This window comes from Engraulis encrasicolus, unplaced genomic scaffold (assembly GCF_034702125.1).
Source record: "Engraulis encrasicolus isolate BLACKSEA-1 unplaced genomic scaffold, IST_EnEncr_1.0 scaffold_27_np1212, whole genome shotgun sequence".
NCBI classification, from domain to species: Eukaryota; Metazoa; Chordata; class Actinopteri; order Clupeiformes; family Engraulidae; genus Engraulis; species Engraulis encrasicolus.
The window spans coordinates 1,052,717-1,070,216 of NW_026945566.1; the positions used below are offsets into that span (position 1 = coordinate 1,052,717).

Sequence of the window (17,500 nt, forward strand, 5' to 3'; positions counted from 1 at the left end):
TTAAATAAAAATTAATTAAGATTATTTTCTGAAAAGGCACTTAGGGGGTTTTGCATCTGAACTCTTCAGTTATTACCTTGTGAGATTACATTACATTACATTACATTTAGATTACATCATTTACTCAAAGCGACTTACAACTATTATTTTTCAGGTTATTGGTTACAGTCCCTGGAGCAATGTGGGGTTAGGTGTCTTGCTCAAGGGCACGTCAACCATGGATGGAGATGTAGGGAGAGGTCAGGGGGGATTCGAACCAGTGGAATGACTGGTGTATAAACTATGTAAGATAATGTATTAGTGTTGTTATTACATTGGTAGTTATTTTACTTCTGCTTTACATACTGTACCTCAGGTGCAGGACTATAAATGACCTTTCCTTCATCACCTGCCAAAATGGCTAGTAGATGTTAATCTTAATAGCCAAAACACACACTCACTAGCAGGGGAAACGTGGCTAGTACAGTAAGTTTGCATTTTTTTTACCAGCCAAACTGAATTTTCAACAGCGTTTGGCTGGTGGTTTACCGCCGGTGTTAATGTAGAGCCCTGCTGTGGTGGAGGTAGGGCTGGGCAATATGAAAAAAAACTATATCACGATATGGAATACTTTATATCACGATAACGATATATATCATGATATAGCACAATTACATTACACGTTTTCAGTTATTCTCTTTATTTGCTCTTTATTTTTTCACGTCGCAAAACAACCTTTCTTTAAAATGGATCTTTTTAGTGTTTTTTTTACAGTTACATGAACTTATAGTGTGCATTGTGATAACATGAAATGTAATTAAATGATATTCAATTGTATACAACTGATAGAATTACTATCACAATTATAAACGATATAGGAGAAAGGTCTTTTATATCACGATAACGATATATATCGTCATATTGCCCAGCCCAGCATCTGCTTCTGCACTGGGACAATGGCGTCTGCTACTGCTAATTGTCTGCACTCTAAGAAAATTTCCCTGCAAAATAACGGCAGTTACTGGCAATTATATTTACCTGTAATTCTACTGTTATTTCACACCAAAAATCAAATACAGCTCATTGCTGTTTAATGTATCACAGTATATAACATTTTTTCAGCAGCAATTGAACTGTTAAATAGCAGTACTCTACAGAAAAATAACAGTACATTTCAGTTAAAAAGTTGAATTGTACTGTGTGATGACAGGCAAATACTGGGTCATAGTTGTATTCATGAATATGGCCATGGCAACTTCCCACCCCACCCATCATTCTCCATAACTGTGGTACCCTGGCCATGTTACCACCCCACCCTCCCATCGTTCACCATGACTGGAGTGCCTTGAGCATGATACTATGGCGCAATGCTGTATTGAGAAAATGGTTTGCGGTGGTCCTTTGAAAGTGTGGGCATGAACAAAATGTCAGAGTACGCAGTGCTATGTTACAATGATAGTGTGCAAGGTGGGCTTTTTACTGTATCTCTTGATGAGCCAATGATGAATATAGCATTGGTCAGTCTTTAAAAAAATATTTTGCACCAAGTAGCACAGCAAACAAGCAGCACTACAAGCTAGCTCTCAAAGCAATGCCCAATTTGCAGCAGGCACATTATATGCCACAATGCCACAAATGATGCCACATACAGCAAGCTTTCACAAAGAGGAAAGTGTGCAAGCATGTAAGCAAGCTTGTAGGCAAGCTTGTAGGCAAACAAGTGCTATGCTGTGCCATGCAGGCCAGCCAGCAGGCAGGCAGGTAAGCAACTGAAGTGTTGATAGTCCAGATTTATATACAGGTGCAAGAGTACCATGTGACCAGAGTCATCAGGCCCTTGGCAGGTGACGCCCGTAATTGAATAATGGCATAACAGCCCTACTCAGGTGAGGCCAGGCACTGATTAGCAGATTGGTTTAGATGGGGCTGCTTGTTGCAAGAGTGTTACAAGTTCTTAAAATGTTTCAGCCATTCACACTTTCATCACTATCAAAATGCATGTGCTACTCACACTTTGCTGCATCAAGCACTTTTTAAGTATTGCAGTTTCCTTAGAAATTGTTTCATCATGCTTGATAGTATCAGATAATCTTTAACCAGTCAGAATGACTTCAGTTCTTCAGGTGGTATTGAAGTTTGATGGTGATCACGGACAAGTGGAGGATGAATGGGTTTCAATGGTGCTGCCTAAAACAACTTGTTATTTTCTAGAGATGCACCGGATCCGGTTCCGGTTCCGGATCCGGATCCGTCAGGATAATAGAGTTTTTCACAGGGTCCGGGTCCGGCAGGATCTTAAGCAGTGGATCCGGTATCCGGCATGTTACCTAAAAATCAGGGTCTGGTGCATGTCTAGCCTAGGCTTTTCAGTCTTTCACAACCCCAATCACTGCATGGAGTGAAATCCCTTTGGAAGCGGCTATTGAAGGCAGTGTGGCAATAAGCCAATGAGTCTAAACAATAGTTTGCGCCAACGTAATAAAAAGGGCCCACGTGTGCGAGTAGACTATATGTTTCAAACCTTTTGTAGGATCCGGTATCCGGTTCCGGATCCGGCAGGATCTTATTCAGTGGATCTGGTATCCGGCAGGATCCTAAAAATCAGGATCCGGTGCATCTCTAGTTTTTTCCACAACGGCGAATACTGCTATTGTGCAGTACTTACTGTTTATGCTCAATATGTGACTCAAAGTAATATTTTCACAGTAGTTGTCTGTTTTTTCGAAAAGCAGTAGAATGCTGTTGCAGAATTTCCGTAAATAAACAGCTATTTGTTACAGTGTGTGGTTAGCATGTCCAGTGGAGAGACCTGAAAGACCCTTTGGTACTGTGGAGGAGGAGCAGCAGCCATGGGAACAATAGCCTACATGATGTGACGACACTAGTACTCTTCAGAACGTGCAAATATTTGTGAACTGATAAGAGAACTCTGACTGGAACAACAGTCAAGATTCAGCAAGAGTTGCGCCGCAAAAGCAAAAGCAATGGCAACACAAATGCAACACTGTATGCATGAATACAGGCACATTCTTGTAAAGAGACTTTGTGCTTCTATTTTTCAGCTGAGCCAAACAGCCATCCTGTGTATGACTTGAAGTTTAATCTCAGTTGTTTTTCAATAGATTGTGTGTTAGAGATAGGCATATGAGGCACAGCTAAACCATTCACCCCTTTACCGTTCAGGATTTTCCAGACATCTCCCAAAATGTCACAGTTGCACAAACAAGCCTTAAGTCCTGATGCATAGATGGAGCGTGATGCGTCCCTTATTGCAATAGATCAATGAACTACAAGTAGGCCTACAGTAAAAGCAGCACAGGGAAAAGTTGCAGTAGGAAAGGAAAAGCGAACAGTTTTTGTATATGGCAATGCAATTTGAACAGAATCCATCAATACTCTTGGGCCGCAAGTACATTTCCTGTGAATAAACAACATATAACTCTAGCCAAGTAGAGCACACACATAAGCATGACTGCACACACGCACGCACGCATGCACGCACACACACACGCACACACACACACACGCACACGCACACGCGCATACACACACACACACACACACACACACACACACACACACACACACTAAAATGAAAAACAATGAAAACACTAAAATGTGTTTCAATCTTAAATAAATACTGGCATTTCAGTCATCTGTACCAAGAAGAGAGTTCAGATGAAAACCAGCTGATGAATAAACAAAGGCCCAGGGTAATAGGACACAGCAAGTCGGCTATTATGAAGCCAAAAGGAGCAGTTAAATTATGATGTATGCAGAGTGATTGACTCCCCCATTTGAGAAATGCAAAATGCATAATACTTTACCAATCTACTTTTAAAATCAAAAGTTGGGATCAGAGTTGTGTGTATGCAGTAGCTTGCAGCCGTATGATATGTATTGTGTATACAGCTCAACACTACATTTACAAACATCATGCATCATGCGTTTTACTACAATTTAAGGCACATTGAAAATGGTCTTTTAACATGTCCACGGATGACGTCAAAATGCCACTCATGTTTCTCACCCCCCCCCCCCCCCCCCAACCCTCCATTCGAGTGTGCACCACATGGCTCTGAATTGAATCAAGATGAACATGAAGTAATGGAATGTCTGAAGCATCAAATATAAAATGCACTCGTGGGACCCACTGGGGGGTTGTGAAAAACAACTCCAAACACAGTTTAAAAAGGATGCTGTTCTTCAGAAAGAAAAAGACAAGCCATGGTCGGCTAAGGCCTTGGCCATTTTTACCCTGTTGTTTGGGCTGTAGATGTGACCCATAGATCCGTACATGGGCTCAGAGTTTCTCATGCCGTTGGTACGATGTAATGAGCCAAAGGGCTCGTCATGGAGATCTGGGGTGAATGTCTGTCGTCAAAAGCAGGACAAGGTAGGAGAAAACAACCAAAGGGGATGGACAGGAGGTCAGGAGTAGGAGGGTAGGGGATAACAAAGGTAGAGGAGGCAAGACAAAAAAAAAACACATGCATAAATCACACAGAACATGCGGTATTAAAATAACACATGCATGAATGGCTCTCGCATGAATTAGCACAAAGATTAAACCATAAATAATATCAGATGAAATGTAATGTGCTTTGCATTTTATTTGGTTTACATGCAACTGCCGTGAATTAACATGGCAACAAATGTGTGGCGTGGACCGAGAGCCAGGGATGGGAAATGGCACGACGTTTGTCGGTCATTAAACATTTCCATTCACATAGTCCCATCTTGCTTGCATGGAGAAATGCAATTTAAATGCGGAGGAATGAGAGAGAATGGGGTCTGCTCCAGAAGTGCACTGACCTTTACGCCCTTCGTATAGCTTTAGCTTCTAAATAAACATGCTTGGCTTTCCCCCAGTCTGGCGTTACATTGTAGTGGCTAAGTTTACCCACTAGATGGCAGAAGTTTCTCTCATCTAGGTTTCCTGCATGACTGGTGGTCCGAGCAAAGATCAACAATTGCTCTGTTTCAGAATGTGTGACACAACAGCAGAGCTCAAGGTATTGGCAAAGTCATGTCTGAAGTGTTGCAGAGGAGCATAGAAACAAGTGCTCCTGCAGCATTTCACGCAGATCTCCTTGTAGATATTGTAAAAAGTTCTCCAACAAAAGACAAAATGTACCTCTTTTTTCTAAGAACCTAGCTACTGTTGTGCATTATTGTATTTTGACAATGCAATTGAATACATCTCTAACCACTTGTTTGTCATTTCCTCTGTTGACCGACATCCCAACACCTACAGTGACTTTTTGTCCCTCTCTGATAAGAAGCCCATGGCCTGATCATTTTTTTTTCTTGATACATGGGAAAGGCTTTCAGATGACACTACTATCTCTTTTGACTCCTCTGGAGTTCTGGTATTTGGTTTCTGCCCCCTGCGGTGCCACAGCGGAGCCAGAGGGTGTGTGCAGCGCGCCCCGAGGATTTAAGGGTCCCTGCACTTTACACCCTCAATTTGGGGACACCAGGACCTAATAAACCCTCGCCGCCGCGCCAGCCTGCCCTCAGCCTGTCAATGGGGGTGTTTTGACCTAATCCCTTTGGAGCCAAAAGGGGAAAGAGACTCAATTAATCTGAAAATCAAGAGAACTAATCTCCTTGACCCTCTGTTGTCGTCTAATTTCAGTGGTGAGGCCGGACAGAAATAGCCCAGCCTAAGAGTGACTTCTCTCATTCAGGCACATTCCCACCCTCATAAAGGGGATGCTTCTGATGTCTTGGGAATGAAACTTCATTTTAGAGACTGTTCACTTTTGGAGGACTTTACCTCTTCAGTTAAGGTAATTTTTCGTTTAAATCTTATTTTCCTTTGACATAAGGCTGTAATTACTTGTCATTATCTGCAGTTATCATGATAATAAGCCAAATACCTAACTTACTCTCCCTTGACCTATCCAATATGGCATACGCTTCAATACTTTGGTTATTTGCCAGAAAACACAAAGTCGTCATTAGGGAAGCTATTGGACTTTATCTGACTTTGTGACATTAATGATGATGTCAAACGTTCCTCTTTTTCCAAACCGCTTGCAAGTCATCTGTATATTCTGAGATGTAACAGCCCCACAGCACATGTGTGCACAGTATGGTGGAGAAGAGAACGGTGATGGAACACACAGGGGACACACACAGTGGTTAGTTACCTTGGTCTTCTTTCTCCTCTTGCGGAACCTGAGCAGCTCCTTGTGTTGCCTGGAGACGAAGTTCACCGCGGCGTATTCCAGCAGCGCGGAGAAGACAAAGAGCAGGCACACCGCCATCCAGATGTCAATGGCCTTCACATAGGACACCTGCAGGGACAGCGGCCACACGCCCACATGAACAGGTTACACACAGGGCAGGATTGGTCATCTGGCATGCAGGGCATTTTCCTGGTTGGCCGTCCGACAGTCCTCGGGGGCCAATGCTTTAGTTTTTTTGTTTGTTTGTTTGTTTCTTTCAAATATACCCTTAGAGACCAGGCCACAAGTTAGGGGCAGCCCATCATTGCATCCTGAATAGTGGACTGAGCCAGTGGTGTAGTCTACTTTTTTTTGGTGGATATACTGTATATTTGAGCATTTTTTGTGGTGAGTATACTGTATATTTGTGCTATTCTAAATACTAAATCAATCAATTTTAGGCGGGTATACCCTAATCCCTGATAAAAAGAGAAAAAAAGTCCGCTGCAACCAGGATTTTATGCTCCCACTTATTATATCCCCGAAACGCGGAGCGTCGGGGATGTAATGGTTTTGCGTGCGCCGCGTCCGCGTCCGCCGCCGCGTCCGCCGCCGCGTCCGCCGCGTCCGCGTCCGCGTCCGCCGCCGCCGCCGCCGCGTCCGCGTCCGCCGCCGCCGCCGCCGCCGCGTAAGGTCTTTCGTGTTAACGCGATAACTTTTGAACGGATGTTTGGATTTGTCCCAGATTTTTTGGGTGAATGCTCTAGGGCTGGTTCATGAACTGATTCGAGTTTGGAGGTCAACACTTTCAAGATGGCTGAATTCAAGATGTCCGAATTTTTGTTTGGTCCATAACTTCTGACCAGGTGGATGGATTTGTCCCAGATTTGGTGTGTGAATGCTCTAGGGTAGGTTCATGAACTGCTTCGAGTTGGGAGGTCAACACTTTCAAGATGGCTGAATTCAAGATGGCCGAATTTTTGTTTGGTCCATAACTTCTGACCGGGTGGATGGATTTGTCCCAGATTTGGTGTGTGAATGCTCTAGGGTAGGTTCATGAACTGATTCGAGTTTGGAGGTCAACACTTTCAAGATGGCTGAATTCAAGATGGCCGAATTATTCTTTGGCCCATAACTACTGACCGGGTGGATGGATTTGTCCCAGATTTTGTGTGTGAATGCTCTAGGGTAGGTTCATGAACTGATTCGAGTTTGGAAGACAACACTTTCAAAATGGCGGAATTTTCATTTGGCCCATAACTTCTGACTGGGTGGATTGATTTGCCCGGTAACACCTTATTTTAATGGTTCACCATTTCAGTGAATCTACCATATTAGGTACAGTGTAATAACCAATGTAACAATATTTAATACCATGTAATACTAGTGTAATACCAGTGTAACAATATGCAATATCAGGTACAGTGTAATAACGAGTGTAACAGTATGCAATACCATGTAATATAGTGTAATACCAGTGTAACAATATGCAATACCATGTAATACCACTTACGCACAAACACATGATGTAAGTAAAAAAATTACATTGTATTAAATATTGTTACACTGGTTATTACACTGTACCTAATGTGGTATATCCACTGAACCATTAAAACAGTATTACCATTTGCCCCATTTTTTGCTTCATTTTCACAATAGTCGTTTGGTTTTAAGCCTATGCACGTCATGTCACGTCTGTATGTATCATATACGTTTACGAAATGGTGGACGGGAGTGGTAGGAATGATGGGGGACTGGAAGCGTCGCGTTTCGGGGATATACCTTAAGCAGTCGAAGGCGACTGCACAGGCAGTCTAGTTTTTATTTTGTCATTGTTGTATACGTACAGTAGGTGGGGGTGGGTGAGGGGCTGATCTATGCCCAAACATGCCCGGGTTGGTTTGTGGCCTCCAGTCCAGCCCTGGTTACACACAACAACGCCATGCATGCACTCAGCCCCGGCCCCTGGCCCACAGTCGCTGCATTATTTATCAGCTTAACAAGCCTGTCGATTCCTGATTCATTCATGGAGAACTGGATCCCAACCACCGCAAGCCAGCACTCCCTCATCTGCCTGATCTGAGATAATGCTCCATAGGCTTTAATCCCGCTTCACAGAGAGCCTAATTGCGTTGCGTAATAGCAAGAGGGGGGGGTTATAAGTTTTTAATGCACACACAGTACTACAGCACTACTGTAGCTGTTAGCACTCAAGGATTAAGAGGCCACGGCACATTGTGTTGTTCGGCAGGTCTTTGCATGGTGAATCTGGCACATGCGTTCGGGGGGATGAACGCAACAGTGTCTTGAGGTTGAGCGGTAAGGAGGATGTGATCTACTGTAAAGACCATTCACACGTGAAGATGTTACATGACGTGCACGTGAACATGGGCTCTCTCTCTCTCTCTCTCTTTCCCTGGGTTTCTCCCTCACGCTCGCAGCCTCGCACACACATGCTTGTAGCAATGAATGTGCCATAATAAACATCCACTTCCTTAAACAGACACAGGATTGGACACACTGGAAACCTACAACCTCCTATTCTGTATAGATTTACAAAGTATCCCAAGAAGCAACTCGTTGCGATAGGTGACACGATCAGGATTGCCTATGGCATAATCAATACCACGTGATCACCTGAATTACTCGTAATTGACTACTCCATCATCCAAGTCACCTCAATTATCTCTGGATATGTTTTGCAGGTGTATGATATATCAATGACTCCAAAGCAGCCAAGCAGCTCAGTGTGCAGCGCACATGCATATTCATGGGCTTAACAAATAATCTGCATCTTTATATCTGTGACTTCAATGCCATCCATCTGGGAACCTTTTCTAGTGGTAAGATATCGCTTATGACAGACTTTTAATACTTTCTAGTATATCTAATATTATGTAAGCGTGATCACTTAATCATTATGTCATATATGTTATATATTATGTGTGCGTGTGTTCGATAGCTTGCTGCCCAGGGACCACAGATGTCAAATATACTACTGTTAAATAAACCAATAAACTAAACTAAACTAAACTAAACTAGGAATGCACTCAGAGAGCGCAGACCTCCGCCAAGCTGTTTGATAGAACCTTTGACTATGCTGCATAGTTTTTCTGCCTTCTTTTTGTGGAATGTCAAAATTCGCCCTCTCCCGCAATTGAATTTGTGGTCACTAGGGGTGTTTAGATTCCTAAACTAACAATGGTGAGTAGTCTAAAAAAAAAAAAATCCTCCGCAATTCAATTTGCAGTCACTAGATGCGTCTAGATTTCTAGACTAGCAATGGTGAAGAATCTTAAAAAGAATCCTGCTTCCACCAAAATGTAATCACTTGTTCCTTTGGTCATTCCAACAACTCCACAAAGTTTCATCCAAATCCGTTCATGAGTTTTTGAGTTATCCTGCTGACAAACAGACAGACAGACAGACAGAGAGACAGACAGACAAACAAACTGACATACCATCACGACCGAAAACACAACCTCCTTAGCGGAAGTAGACTAAGCAGCACACACACAGCACACCTTGGGTAGCGATGTTCTGGAGCCTGAGCTCTGCGTTGTCATGGTGAGCACTGTGGTGATGCCGAGAGCGACGCGAGCCGGCGCGGCGTCCATGTTGATCCAGAAGGAGACCCAGGAGAGGATGACGATCAGCAGGCTGGGGATATACATCTGGATCAGGTAGTAGCCCATCTGGCGCTCCAGGTGGAAGCGCACCTCGATGCAGGTGAATTTACCTGGTAACAACGAAACAACAGCAGGACGGATAGAGAAGAGCGGGGAGGAGATTAAAACATGGGACTGGCCCTACCGTGGCTGATATGGTAGGACACACGTTTACCATTCGGCCGACCCGGGTTCTATTCCCGGTCCGGGTCCTTTGCCGGTCCTTCACCGTCTCTCTCTCCCAGCTCGCTTCCTGTCTCTCCTCCACTATAATGTCTCACAAAAACCAATAAAGGCTGAAAAGCCCCCCCAAAAAAATACTTAAAAAAAAAAAAAAAACATGGCCCTGCTGGGCGACCTGACCACACGCAGCTTGAAAGACATCATGAGGAAGCACTCACTTCGATGAAAGAAGTTGAACCCACTGCTTCAAGATGAGAACACTTGTTGGAAATTATCTGCGTCAAAAGCCTAGCTTAGTACATTCGACAGCAGCAGTTTGGTTCCAGGAACTGTCAGTTTGTGGTAGACTGACAGAGGGTTATTCAGTGACCCAGAGCAAAACACCTCGTCTTAAAAGGAACGACCTAAACCAACCGATGCCACCTCCTATTACAGCTCACAGATTTTGTGCTTGTTTGTGTGTGTGTGTGTGTGTGTGTGTGTGTGTGTGTGTGTGTGTGTGTGTGTGTGTGTGTGTGTGTGTGTGTGTGTGTGTGTGTGTGTGTGTGTGTGTGTGTGTGTGCCTGTATTCTGTGTGTGTGTACTGTGTGTGTGTGTGTACTCTGTGTACTCTGTGTGTGTGTGTGTGTGTACTCTGTGTGTGTACTCTGTGTGTGTACTCTGTGTGTGTGGTGTGTGTACTCTGTGTGTGTGTACTCTGTGTGTGTGTGTGTGTGTGTGTGTGTGTGTGTGTGTGTGTGTGTGTGTGTGTGTGTGTGTGTGTGTGTGTGTGTGTGTGTGTGTGTGTGTGTGGGTGGAGAGAGAGGTCTGTCCCCTAAGATTAGTAAGGGGCTGGGGGCGGTGGTGGCTTGCAGGTGGTCCCGCCACCCCCACTCAGGGTGGAAGCTGATGGAGGCCCGTCCCCCGAGGGTGTATCCCCCCCCACCCCCACACACTCTCTCCACCCACACACTCTCCGCGCAGGGCAGGCTGCCTGACGAGATGTAGCCTGACTCCTCCTGACCCCGTCCTCTCCACTACACCGCACCACACCACACCACACCACACCACACCGCACCGCACCGCACCGCACCACACCACACCACACCACACCACACCACACCACACCACATGCCTGCTGCTGCCTCACTGCCACTGCACCACACAGATGGATGCCCACAAACAAACAAGCACAGCGAGGAGCATCTACAATACACACACATCTTCTTCCACCAACTCACAGTGCTCTCTCTTTCAGAGAGAGAGAGAGAGAGAGAGAGAGAGAGAGAGAGAGAGAGAGAGAGAGAGAGAGAGAGAAGAGAGAGAGAGAGAGAGAGAGAGAGACAGAGAGAGAGAGAGAGAGAGAGAGAGAGAGAGAGAGAGAGAGAGAGAGAGAGAGAGAGACAGCAAAATAAGAGAACGTGATATACAACATAGTCGCAGAACAACAAATTATCCCAACATAAGTACTGGAGAGACAGTGATGCTCCATCAATCCATAGACAATGAAGGCATATAGAAAAGAGTAGTTCACAACCAATATTAAAAGGGCACTATGTAATACTTAATACAAAGACCTAAACAAACATGAGAACACAAAAGGCACAACTATTCTATGCCTACCAGCATACAGTAAGCACATACTGTATAAACTCATGAACTATAGATTGCTCTCCCTGGCCAGCTGGAGATGTACCATACCATTGGAGGATTTGTCCTTGTGGCCGCTGACACTTGCCAAGAGTGTTCATTCTTTATGACATGAATTGTTTAACACACAAATGAAAAAAGCTTTTTGAATTAATAAAATGGTCATTTAATATGGATGTCAACTGCACAACTGAAGAATGTATGGAAAAGACGTGTTGCGGGGGACCTAGGCTTTTTTGTTGTTGTTGTTGGACACAGAGTATCTCCACGGGACATTCTGCATTCTACTCTGTTGTTTCCAAGAATTACTGGCTTTAGTTCTGAGAAAACCAATGTGCATTTGTCTTTGTAGCTATTCCGACATACATTATTTGCTTGTGATTATTACACTCTAGGGATGAATAACTGTTTTCGTAATGCATAATAAACTATGTGGATGAATGAGGTAAGTTACTGGTGATGAAAAAAGTTAATTTAGAGCCCTGACTATATGGTAATAACACCATATGGACTACTTCATCTTGATAAATATGCAATTCAATTGTTATTAATATGTTATCAATCCACAGTTTCATGACACTCCTCCACACAGACAGAGCGAGAGCGAGAGCGAGAGAGAGAGAGAGAGAGAGAGAGAGAGAGAGAGAGAGAGAGAGAGAGAGAGAGAGAGAGAGAGAGAGAAAGAGAAAGAGAGAGTGCAAGCAGGATGACAAACTGTCAGCATGTGTGAAGAAACCTGATAAGAATCTCTTTCTCCCCCAGAGAATGGTCACAGCATGGGAGGAGGAGGAGAAAAAAGAAGAAGAAGAAGAAGAAGAAGAAGAAGAAGAAGAAGAAGAAGAAGAAGAAGAAGAAGAAGAAGAAGAAGAAGAAGAAGAAGAAGAAGAAGAGGAGGAGGAGAAGGGCGAGGAGGAATATCAGACAGTGAGCCGGTGCGCTGTGCTGTGGACCCTGACAGGGCCTCAGTCAGTCTCCTGGGGGCATTAGCTCTGACGAGCTGTCAGCTTCAAGCCCCTGGGCTTCTGACAAGGGAGCATCCCACTCTGCCTGCCTGCCTGCCTCCTCTCTCTCTCTCTCTGTCTCTCTTTCTCTCGTTCTCTCTGTCTCTCTCTCTCTCTCTCTCTCTCTCTCTCTCTCTGTCTCTCTCTCTGTCTGTCTCTCTCCCTCTCTCTCTCTGTGTCTCTATCTCTCTCTCTCTCTCTCTCTCTCTGTCTCTGTCTCTGTCTCGCTCTCAGTCTCTCTCTCTCTTGCTCTCTCTCTCGTTCTCTCTATCTCCCTCTCTCTCTCTCTCTGTCTCTCTCTCTCTCTCTCTCTGTCTGACAGGCAGCCTGCCCCCATCCCAAAATTCTATGTGCACACAGCGCTCCCTTTCTCCAAGCACTCTCCTCCTCCTCCTCCTCCACCTCATATTCCTCCTCCTCCTCCTCCTCCTCCACCTCCTCTTCCTCCTCCTCCTCCTCCTCATAGTCCCCTTTCTCCTTCTCCTCCTACTCCTCCTCCTCCTCCTCCTCCTCCTCATATTCCTCTTACTCCTCCTCCTCCTCCTCCTCATATTCCTCTTACTCCTCCCTACCGCCTCCGGTTTCCTCTCTGCCATCCTCCCACCCGCACTCCGCCCACCGTTCTTTACCGCTTGCACATTGTTGCAGAAATTTCCTCTTATGTCAGGGATGACAGCCGAGGGTCTGAATGATTCCGATGCCCCCAAGCAACAGCAGTACTCGCGCAGACTGATTTTGCGATCGCTGCGCAGAATCAAAGGAAAGGTGACTGGTGAGATTAAACAAAGGGGGACTGCAGTCGAATGCAGATGTGTGTTCATTTCCTATGCTATTCAAATTCATGACAATTAATAATATAATGTTGGTGAGGGCTTTAAAATTATTGACTTATTGGCGAGGCAGGAAATAATTTCCTTGTTGGAAATAAAACCCAAATCATATGTCACACGCCCCCCCTGAGATGCCTCCGCGCCCACCCCCAAGGGGGCTTACACCCCACTTTGAGAAACACTACATTAGCTTATCCAGCGGGCGGCTCTTGTGCAATATTTTGCAGCGCTGGCTTTAATAACGGCTCCACTAATCCTTTTATCCTGGCAGCTCCTCAGTTCTGTGAGAGGAGAGGAGAGGAGAGGATGGCCCCGTTTCATGAATGAACCGCAATACCATAGCGCACAGCGCACACACCTGGGACGCAGTCCAGAGAGAGAGAGAGAGAGGCCAGGCCAGTGACTACTACTAATGGCACCAGCCCTATAAAGTCAAATACAGTACCCCATATCCATACCTCCAGGCAAACTTTCCATGTGTGTGTCGTGTGTGTATCGTGTGTGTGTCGTGTGTGTGTGCGGTGTGTGTGTATGTGTGTGTGTGTGTGTGTGTCGTGTGTGTGTGTCGTGTGTGTGTGTCGTGTGTGTGTGTGTGTGTGTGTGTGTGTGTGTGTGTGTGTGTGTGTGTGTGTGTGTGTGTGTGTGTGTGTGTGTGTGTGTGCTGTGCATGCTGTGTGTGTGAGTGTGTGTGTGCCTGCAGTGATTGCCCGCCTGTGCCATTTGTTTGGGTGGATGACATTCATGACGGCTGAGTTAACATCATGGATTCACTTATCCCTAGGGTCAAGAAATACACACATACACGCTCAGACGCACACACACATACACACACAACAAATGCCTACTCGCATGTGTGCTCACATACTCACACACACACACACACACACACACACACACACACACACACACACACACACACACACACACACACACACACACACACACACACAAACACACACACAAATGCATACTCGCATGTGTGCTCACACACTCGCACTCACACTCACACTCGCACACACACACACACACACACACACACACACACACACACACACACACACACACACACACACACACACACACACACACACACACACACACACACACACACACACACACACACAGCACCGCTACTTGCTGATGGTAAGATGGAGACATCACATCACCTCAGGGGTGTTGATAATGGTGCCCTGCCTCACGCGCTGTGCAATGGAGCTTGGACAACACACACAAGAAACATGGGGATGGGGGAGCCATACATTTATGCACTACACCAGTGGTTCCCAACCTATGGGTCGGGACCCACCTTATGGGTCGCCAAAGATCCACAGGGGGTCGCGGAGCCCTCTTGATTTTAAGGGGTTTCGTTTTAAATATAGCCCATGTTGAATAAAAGACAAAGCATTTAACTAATGAATGCATAGACGTAACAAATTGTAAGTGCTACATTAAACATTTATTCTATATTTGACCAAAGATGAATTGAGGAATAAAATAACTAAAATTAGTTTTCGCAGGAAACAGAGGGCATCTTGTGACTCCGTCTCGTGCGGGCGCTCGCGTGGTTGGGTCACCAAAGCTTACAATAGTAAAAACATGGGTCCCTTAAGAAAAAGGTTGGGAACCACTGCACTACACTATACGCCATCGCAGGGGCAAGACACTGGGGTTTCTCTTGACTGACGTGCGAGTGTAAGTGGCTGGATGAGGGGAGCAAGCACGCAAACACTTCCCACTCCCCCTGTACTCAGCCATCTCCAGAGCCGGATTAAGATGGCCTGGGGCCCCAAGGCTAGAGGTTGCTGTGGGGGTCCCCGGAGGACAAATTTCGTGACAAATGTACATAGACAGTGTCATAAATACAAGTTAGGAATTATGGATAACATGTCTATCAACTGTACTCAACCCCACAGATGATTTTTTTTCAACATTGCATCTTGTCACAATTCTGCATTTTCCCCCCACTTTTGTCCAATCAGGGGGGGCCCTGGCAGGTGTGGGCCCCCTAGGCTGCAGCCATATCTGGCCTGCACGTTAATGCGGCCCTGCACATCCTCCTTCTGTAGCAGGCGCGCACGCACAAGGAGGCCGAGGCCTGCTGATGGAAATGGTGTCTTGTCCCCTGAGGGTACGGAGGCAGCTCTAATTCAGTGGGGATAACCTGAGGTTTCCTTTTCCGCACTCGGCTTCTCGCCCATGCTCCTGTGCAGGGCCACTGCTAAGGTTTTGGAGGCCCGAAGCACAACTGGTCAGGAGGCCCCCCCTCATAATTAAATAATAATAATAATAGTAATAATAACAATAATAACAATAATTATCATTATTATTATCTACTAACTAATAAAGATATGTTTTGGAGTGCAATTCAATATTTTATTCATGATGTTTTTTTTAAGTCAATCTCAATTTAAGAGGCCCCAGTTTTGGGGGCAAAGCGGTTGGTTGCTCCAAGCCCTGGTTGGTGCCCCAAGCCCTGGTTGGTTCCCTAAGCCCTGGTTGGTTCCCTAAGCCCTGGTTGGTGCCCTAAGCCCTGGTTGGTGCCCCAAGCCCTGGTTGGTTCCCTAAGCCCTGGTTGGTTCCCTAAGCCCTGGTTGGGGCCCCAAGCTTGCTGCGTACCCTGCTTATGTCTAGCGACGGCCCACGCCCCTGTGTGTAGTGTGGTGTGCTGGGATGCAATGCCCCTGTGGCTGAGTGAGGAGGCGGTCCTGTTTGAAGGATGTGTGTGAGGCTGTCTGACGGTAGGGACACATACACGCGAATTTGCGAACTTTGCCATTCATTCCTATGAGAGAGGCGAAGGCAAGCGATGGCAAGCGACAGCAAGCGAACAGGAGCGAAGCGAAGCGAAATTATTAAAGAAAGTTTAATGTTATGCAAATGAGGAGCGAATTCGCCTGCCACGGCCCAATCAAATCAACAACATAACTGTTCCATTCCATTTGATTCGCCACGACGACCTGATGACGGTTGGATTTCGCCTCTCTTCGCTTCGCCTCGCTTCGCGTCCTATGTGTCCCTACCGTGATGGGCCTGACACGCGCTCAGGGGAGCGAGGAGGAGTAAGGAAGTAACAGGCCAGCCATCTCCACCCCAACCCACTCTCTACAACTGACACACATCCCTAGGGTCAATAAATACACATACACGCTCACATGGCACATGGCATCGTAAATGCACGCTGTGCAGGCAGGCAGCGAGATTGATGGGCTGTGGTAGGGCTGTGGCCTGGTTGTCTTCGCTCCTGCTCAGGGTGGGAATGGGAGAACTGGAAACGTAGTCCTGCGAGCCGCACATTGGTAGACTCTACTGTAGGGCTGTACATAGACGTCGTTCAGCAAATGAAGTCAATAGAATGTCGATGTGTTCCAGCGAGACTCGCAGGCGAGTACTGTACAAGTGATACGATGTGGGCGGATCCCGAGTTGAAAATATTTTATCTTCGAGCGAGGCGAGTAAGCGAGTAACCAATTGGAATGCAGAGTTCGGTACTTCTCGCCTGTTCATTGGCAGTTAAAGCCGCGGGAACTTTCAGCGAACGTCCCATGAAAGAGTGGCGAATAGGCGAGCAAGCGAAAAGCTAGCTCTGTGTGTGTACGCCACTTTAGTGCTTGGCTGACCCTACGGAATGATCAGTAGAAGTCTTACTGTTACTTTTAAGCAGCCACATTCTTACCAGGGCTCTAAATTAACACACGCCAACACGCCAAATGCGGGTGAAAATCCATTTTGGCTAGTAGAAAAAATCATCCACTAGCCAAATTGGCCGGTAGACTCTAGCGCGCGCCTGAACGTCAAAACAGCTGCCAGCACAGATGGCTGACTGCCGTCTGATGAACGTTAACACGGCGCCTACATTACCCATGATACCATGAACATTAGGCCTACCGTCATGATGTAGCCCACACCCATTGGCTGGCCGTTAATCACAATAACGCAGCTTCACATTCATTGGCTGCGTGTTAGATGCCCGCGCTGGAACTACTGTTGATCAAATATTTTCAATGAGCGGACTAGCGCGGATTACTTCGGTTTTG

At 45.8% G+C, this 17,500-nt stretch overlaps 1 protein-coding gene across 1 annotated transcript in view; it reads right to left on the reverse strand.

The window, feature by feature from the left end:
• The window catches only part of glra3 (glycine receptor, alpha 3), a 64,287-nt gene that overhangs the window by 1,187 nt on the left and 45,600 nt on the right, over positions 1 to 17,500 (reverse strand). Inside the window, exons 7-9 of the mRNA XM_063192939.1 lie at positions 9,680 to 9,894; positions 6,138 to 6,284; positions 4,237 to 4,353 (exon numbers count right to left, since the gene is read on the reverse strand). Of these exons, the coding sequence (XP_063049009.1) occupies positions 4,237 to 4,353; positions 6,138 to 6,284; positions 9,680 to 9,894 (479 nt within the window). The remainder of the gene's footprint in view (positions 1 to 4,236; positions 4,354 to 6,137; positions 6,285 to 9,679; positions 9,895 to 17,500) is intronic.